Source organism: Cuculus canorus, unplaced genomic scaffold (assembly GCF_017976375.1).
Source record: "Cuculus canorus isolate bCucCan1 unplaced genomic scaffold, bCucCan1.pri scaffold_97_arrow_ctg1, whole genome shotgun sequence".
Lineage (NCBI taxonomy): Eukaryota > Metazoa > Chordata > Aves > Cuculiformes > Cuculidae > Cuculus > Cuculus canorus.
In genome coordinates this window covers 118115-125705 of record NW_026527859.1, presented here as the reverse complement: position 1 = coordinate 125705, position 7591 = coordinate 118115, and the positions used below count along the sequence as shown (strand labels likewise).

General features: G+C 49.3%; 1 protein-coding gene across 1 annotated transcript in view; it reads left to right on the top strand.

Moving 5' to 3' along the window:
• Positions 1-357: 357 nt before the first annotated feature.
• Positions 358-7591, top strand: part of LOC128850841 (E3 ubiquitin-protein ligase RBBP6-like) — a 57160-nt gene continuing 49926 nt past the window's right edge. The window contains exons 1-4 of the mRNA XM_054055855.1: positions 358-523; positions 2832-2931; positions 4664-4700; positions 5647-5691. Coding sequence (XP_053911830.1) covers positions 358-523; positions 2832-2931; positions 4664-4700; positions 5647-5691 — 348 coding nt within the window. The remainder of the gene's footprint in view (positions 524-2831; positions 2932-4663; positions 4701-5646; positions 5692-7591) is intronic.

Below are 7591 nucleotides of genomic sequence, written 5' to 3'. Positions count from 1 at the left end.
CTCTGCTCCGGCGGATCTGGCACCGGGTACTGCAACACCCAAATCACAGCCAAAACGCTTTGGTTTTCACACCCTGAGAAAACCGCAGGCAGCTCCCAGTGGAGAGCCCACCTGCCTTCCTCCAGATAGTCCTGGAGAGTGAATCCAGAGTGTGCTTTGCCCTGGACACCAGAGACGTCTCCGAGGCAACAGGTCAGCATCACAAAGGAGGCCACGGCCAGTGGCCAGCGTGTCACTGGCCCACAAGCCCGTGCATCCCACACTCCGGATCAGGAGTTGCTGCAGAGGGGACCAGAGCCCCACAGCTCCGAGTCTGCGGGCGTAGAGGCACAGAACAGGCACCGCGTGGCCCTGACCATGCCGTGCATCCATTACAAGTTCTTCTCCAGGCTGAACTATGATACCGTCAGCTTCAGCGGCCTTGACATCTCCCTGGGAGACCTCAAGCACCAGATCATGTCTCGGGAGAAGCTGAAGGCGTCCAGGTGTGAGCTGCAGATCTCCAACGCCCAGACTGGAGAAGGTGCGTTGGGCGGTGGGTGCGGGGCTCAGGGACCCCCGGCTGGCAGCATTGCAGATGCCGCGCAGCAGCCACGGCTCTGGGAGCCACACTCTGCTCTTTGCTGTCGTCCCCAGACAGCGTGAGTCAGCCTGGGGCCCATCCCACCGGCGGGCAGAGGGACGGGAGGGCAAGTGGTGCTGGGGATTAAGTGCGGTGGGAAGCGATGATGGGATTGGGCCACGGCCAGGAGCTGTGACTCGTGCTGGGGCCTCGCAGAGCTGTTCTTTCCTGGCTGCTCTTCTGATCTCCAGATCTTTCCGTTACACACAGGACCGGGCATAGAAGAACACATGGATGCTGTGCGACAGGGATTGCTCACAAAAGTTTTTATCTCCTGGCATTTTTTAGGTGAAATGATAAGGAAAAGTTGGACAATATAACAGCAAACTTGCCAGGTTTCTTTGAAATCTTGTGCAGAAGGCAGGAAGCGATGGAAATAGAAGAGATGGCTGCTTGGAGGCAAAACAAAAGTGGTTTTGGTGACTTAATTTTGTTTTCCACTTGTTCTACTCCTCTGCATGGGAACCTGGCTGTGTAGCTGTTGCAGACACTGCTCCCCGGCCCCTTCAGAAGATAAAGGGAAAAAACTAGACCAGGAATTTTACCTCAGTGGGATGTTTGGAATTCTTACATGTGGACATAAAGTGTTGGTTCTATAGAACTTTGACTCTGCAGCAGACCTCATGGAATGTTGCGATGATCTTGGAAACCCAGTGGATCTTGGGCAGCGGAGGCCAATTTGTTCTGATTGTTGGGAGTCCTTTAACCTGCTCCTGTTCCCATCAGTTGCCGTCCTTTCTCCTAGAGTTTGTGACTGCTCTGTAGTCCAGAGGGAGCTGGCGGGCGGTTCCCGAGGGGGAAGAGCAGGAATTGGTTTCAGCTCAATGATTTCTCTGTTTTGTGAAGAAGCACTCTGTCATATGGAAATGACAGTGAAATGTGCATTTCAGTGTTGAGACGGTGTCTTCTGGGGGGGGTGTTTTGGTCTAAGAGGGGTTCCTGCTTGTAAGAACAATGTACTGAAAAATGGGGTACAAATTGTGAAATGTTCCTGTTTTGTGTGTAATCCCTGAGCAAAGCCACCCCGACAGCTCGGCTTGAGAGACAGTGCCTTTGGTTTTCAGCCCCTCGTTCTGATTCAGTTTGTGAAGGTCAGGGCTTGCAATATTTCTGACTGTGAGCCGATCCCAGGAAATGACTGCTGACGGTGCTTTCAAATATTCCATCGTATCCAGCCTGTGGGATTGCAGCATAAAAGGCGTTCTTCTGGAGAGAGCTCGGCATTTGAAGCAAATGCAATTTCAAGCCCAAGGCTCTCAGGCTGTTGTTTTCTTTGTTTGGGCTGTGTGTAAATAAGGTCAGAAGGCTTTCCGCCTGCTGAGATGAAGATGGTGTAAGCCAAGGCAAAGCCTGCAGAGCTTCAGGCCCACACTGTTCCCTAAAGGCTTTTACAGACTCATCATCAGTGATTGCGTTTGAGTCTCTCTGCTCTGCAAACTGTGAATGGGAAGAACTCACGGTGTTTAACTGGGACAGATGATTGGCTGAAGAGGGGAAATGCCACTTCAGTCTGAGCAAGTGTTGCCCACCTTGTCGAAGCAGGCTCAGAAACCTGCAGAGTTGCTGAGATCCAAAGTGCAGCTCTGCCAGTTCCGTTTCCACATAAATGCAAAGCCCTGAGCAGCGGAGCAGTGCGGCTGTTGATGGATGAAGCTCCAAGGAGTCGCCCGAGGCGGCAGGCTTTCTGCTGTGTTCTGCCAGCCTCGGGTGCTTGCAGCACGGCTGAATCGGGTTTAGTTGTCAGCTGGGGAAGCCAGGGCACAGAGTTTTCAGGCTTTGGCCCAGGGCTGGTTCTGCTGCAGGGCAAGCTGGCCGGGCTTTAGAGTCTGCTTTGTGCAGGTGAGACTTTGAGGGGTTTCTTTTTCTCCAAAGGTCTGTTGGGTGTATAGACGAACCAAAGCGAAAGCACCTTCAGGCGGATCAGGAGAGAACCTCCTGTGCTCACAGACTCCTTCGTGGCCTCTGAGTCTGTCCTGCTGCTGGCGTTCAACTCTTTCACACATTACAAAGCTTTTGCTGCTGGTGTTCATTCAACGTGAAGATCTCTTGAGAGTCTCTGTCCGTGTGCTGAGATGATGAGAGCGTGACGTGACATCAGATTGTGCTTCTCTGTCTGAAAAGAGGTTCTTTGCTGTGCTCTGGAATTACACAGTAATAGACATTCTTACAACCTGACTGATTTTTTTCTCTGTATTTATGTTGTTTTCAGAATACACAGATGAGAACACCCTGGTTCCCAGGAACTCATCGGTCATCGTTAGAAGAATCCCTGCTGCAGGAGTTAAAGTTGCCAGGAAACGCTGTGTTCCGTGAGTTTCGGACAGGATTCCCTTGGGTTCTTTGTGAGGGGTTTCTGTGTTACCTTTCTGTATGGAGATGAGTTTCCAGAGGTGCTCCCACTGTGTCTTTCTTGCTAAAGCTGCTGTTAATCGTTGCTGTCATGGAGAAGATTGTAATGGATCTCTCCCAAAGCAGACTTACATTTTCAGTCCTGCTGGGGCATGGGGTGCAAACTCCAACAGTGGTAACTTTTAAGATGGTTGTGTTGGGTTTGTTCTTGGGATTGGTTGTTCTGAGACCCAATTGGTAGATCCCGTTTCCTCTGCGTGGAGAGATTCCTTATTATGTGTCTTGGCTTTCTTGCTTTTATAGTACAGACAGGTGGGCATTGGAGAGTCACCCTGCCATTCGTTCCCATCTCGGAAGAGTCTCATTCTCGTGTTTGGCTGTTTCTGCTCGTGGGGGAGGGGGCAGGGTTTGGCAGGTATCCCTACACCCCAAAGCAGGGGGGTTGCATAGTGACTGTAGAGGAAAGACCAAGGGCTGCCAGCTGGCGAACCACGCAAACAGGAACTTTCATTTGTGAGGCATTCCTGTGAGTTCCCTAAAGACAATGTGATTCAGACAAGAGAAACAGCAGCCCGAAGCGTTCTGCCTTTTGTGCCCGTACGATGGAGGAATAGGGCATCCTGTCTGAACTTGAAACTCACTGAGCAGTTTAGCACCTTGCCAAGTGCTCCTGGTTATCTTCCTCAGCTGTTTGTACCCTGAGCTGATAGCTGTGCTCCAGGTTTTAGCTCTGTATTCCTGAGATTTATAGAGGACAGAGGATCGTGTTCTTGACTGGAATTACATATATTCAGTGCTGAGTACCAGATTGCTGCTGTCAGTGATACTTTCACGCAGCCTGGTTCTACATCAGCAACACCAGCAGGGTTTGTACGGTGCTGTTTTCCAGACTTCTGACAGATCTCCCCTTTCCAACACAGCCAGGAGATATTTTTGGCGTGCGGTTTTGCCAGGTCTTAGTGAGGTGGGTTCTCAGTCAATGAAGCCTCGAGATGTGGGTCTCTGAATGTAAACTGAGGGCCTGTCACTGCAGTGGTTGTTGCAGTGCTTTCAGGCACTCCCTAGGAAGTCTCGACACCACCGCGTTGTGCTTACAAAGAGAGCGTGGCTCTGGGGGTTAATTTCAATCGGCGTGCTCAGCGCTGTCCTGTCAGTGCATCCTCGGGGGCTGTTGGATGGCCCCTCTCCAGGCACTGCAGCGCTGCCCTGAAATGCGAGGAGAGGCGCTGCTGCCGTCAAAGGTGCCTTTGTTCCCTTAGGCAAACCTGCGTTTGGAAATGTCCAGACCACCACTGCTCTTTCTTGGGAACTGAAGGGCCCTGCCTGGTACCTCTTTGTAATGGTTGATGATTTGAGAACACAAACTGTCGTACAGACTTTGTGGGTTTGATACGAACGTGGCAGAGACAAAATATCGGAGGGCTTCCTCTTGCACTGTCGTCTTCCGAGTCTGTCAGTCTCAGAGTCATTGGTGAAAAACCAGTAATGGCATTTGGGTTTGTTTTGTTTTTCAGTTGCACTGAATGCACCAAGAGAGAACAGTTTCTGTATGCGAATGAATTTCCACATTCACTGCCCTATCAGAACACCATGTTTGATGCTTAGGCTTTGTAATCGCTTTTCTCTGCTTTACGTTGGGTACGAGTGGGGACTGTATTTTCAGATCTGATTGCCTTTCTTTCTTCTTTTTAGACGTGGAACGGAGGCAGTACGTGGAACACCAAAAGCGGTATGTAAAAACACAGCCTCACACTTCTCTCTGCACTCGGCACTTATTTCTAAATAATGAAGGCATTCTCCAAGCGTGAACTTAATCTGTTTTCCAGTAAAACACAGAATATGTTGTAAATAGAATAGATTTGATTCAGCACCATAGACACGGAGAAATGGCATCGTTTGCACCGTTCTCATGGGAACAGTGGTGTTTGTGCCTGGCAGTGCATTGTATTTCACCCAGAATATGCTGGAACATTCCCTGCATGGCTCTGTGTCGCACAGGCAATGTGCGATTGTGTTTAGCTCCTGCGGGTTCAAGGTTTGCACAGCTGAACAGTGCCGTGCTCTGCATCTGTCTGTCTGCATCTGTCTGTACAGCTTCTGCTGTGCTTTTTGTTTCTGGCCATTCAAATGGTTTGGAGTGGACTTTTGCCCTTTGCACACTGTATCACTCCGCTCTTGGTTTTCAAGACTACTTTTGCAGGATGCTTTTTGAAAAGGATAACAGACCCCACAGAGGAGCAGTTCTTGTTGAACTCAGTGCCGTTTCCTCTTAGTTCCTCAGCGTGTGTTGGAACACCGATGCCATGTTCGTAAACAAATAAACTGAAATATTTTTAAAAATACTTTTTAGCTGAGAATTGGCAGCTGCCTCTCCCCTTCGACTCCAAAGCTGTTGTGAGTGTTTGACTGGGTTCCTTCTTTGAGCTGTTCTGGAGCAATGAGCTGATCTCAATCCGGTGCGGTTGTTTCCACCTCTTCTCATTAACCTCACGGCACTCTTACGCTGCCGTAGGTTTGGGCTTTGTTGTGAGCAAATAGAAATCACACCAGGCTGGAAATGCCTCTTTCAGTCCCACACGGAGGACACGGTGCAGACTTTCAGAGTACAGCAGAGGTTCACTGTGGCTGCGTTTGGGTTGTAGAACTTGACTCTGTGTTTGATTTTCTCGGCACAGGTTGATGACTCCTCTGCACCGATGACTCTGGCCCAACTTATTAAGGTAAATAGAGAATATTCTCATTAACAACTCAAACCAGTGTTTGCTTAATATTTTTAGATCTTATAGTGTGCTCTGTCACTGAGAACTGCTGCAATGTGCACAAAACTTTATATTTTTTATGATTTAAGTTATGTGTTTTAACTTTACAACGAGTGTCTGTTCTGAGCCGGCCCTGTAAGGAGCAGTTCCAAGGCTGGGAAGAGAGAAGGGGAGCACCTTCTCAGCCTCAGTGTCTGTTGCAGCATTCCTTATCTCCAGGACACAAAGCAGCAGCACTGCAGAAGCTCTTCATTAGTTTCATTACTTTTGCATTGCAGAAGAACCCAATTTTTACAGCAGAATTGAATTGGCTGTGAGTGATGGACATTTCCGGGGCGGGGACACTGCCCAGCCCGAAAAGAAGCGTTGCTGGAGCTTGGACAATGGCATGGCTATTTCTGAACTTCTCGTCATGACAGTTCTAGATCCCTTCTTGGAATGCTGCACGGTTTCGTCAGCTGTAGGACACAAACTGCGGACAAGGCAATAGGATTTGTTTGGCCACGCACTCTTTGAATTGTGTCCCTGTCCCTCATGGTTCTCAGGAATGCGCCTCTGTGTGTGTGTGTGTGTGTGTGTGTGGCGCGTGAGCAGATGTGACTGCTGAAACTGCTGTGGCGCCGTGTTTTGCTGTGCCACCGATTGTGGTTTTTGCTCTGCAATGTGTAACTTTGTCTGGGGCAGCCCCAGTGATCACTCGGCGAGAGCAGGCACAGGGCTGGCGCGTTAAATGACGACTCCGTCCGGTTGCAGAGATGAGAGAGGGCAGAGCTCAATGCAGAGGAGCGTTCCTCCTGCTGAATAGAAAGGCTGAGGTTCTTTTCCAAGACTGAGAAATCTCTTCCCAGTGGAAACTTCTTCCCTCTCTCACTGCAGAAATGAGATCGGGTCCATTCTGGGGAGACAAACAAAATTAAGTATTTCAGACAAATACAGGGGCAGAAGATAAAGCGGCTGAAACCTGTGAGTGCCTTTGCCCTCTCAAGCACGAGCTGGCTCAGCGAGAAGGCAATGGGTTGTAAAAGTTTTCTGTTTCTTATTCTTATGTATTCAATGCCATCTTTCAATTTGGGTCTATTCCCAGTGATGTTTTATGGGTTTGGATGTGTTTTGCAAAGCGTTTGTGTTCAAACAGATCAGTCAAGCACCTGTAAGGATTTCTGTCAGTGTCATTGGAATGATTTCCTAGATGTTGATCTGGGTTCTGTTACTGCTGAGGAAAAACGGTGTCTATGAAACCACAAGGTATAAAATGTTGAAAGGCGTTGCTTGCTTTTGTGAGTGAAGGCAGACAGAAACCAAACCCAGAGTGGTGGGTGTGAAGGAGCGGTGCTTGAAGGTCCAACTAATACGCAGTCGTGCCCTCAGCCCCTGCTTGTACCTGGCCTGGTGTGTAATAAAAGCAGCTGTTGAACACAGAAGCCTTTAAAGAACCAGCTGGCTTCAACAACTGGAAGACCCAGATCTGCGTAAGGTTTCTGTTCCACTTTGTGTGTCAGAAGGACACAGTCAGCTGGAAACAGCACAGGTTCTGTGGTCTGTAGTTAAATGGCTGAATAGGATGAAGTTTGTAGAGGAGAACGTGCCCTGTGGGCCGCCTGCAGCACCTGGTGGGCAAATTGCTACTGAGAGGAACTTTTGTCTTGCTGAGAGGTTGTAAAAAGTGTGATTCCTTTTAATGCTGCTGTGTCTGAAGCTGAATTCCAGCAAGGAAAACAACTCCCCCGACTCCTCAGTTGGATCCTTTGAATGCTGCAAAGTGTAAACACTGACAGTTGCACACGTCTTTCTGGGTTAAATGCGCAGTGGGTATCTGCTCCCTCAGACAGTCCGGAGCTGAACGATCAGTGTGAAAGTACTG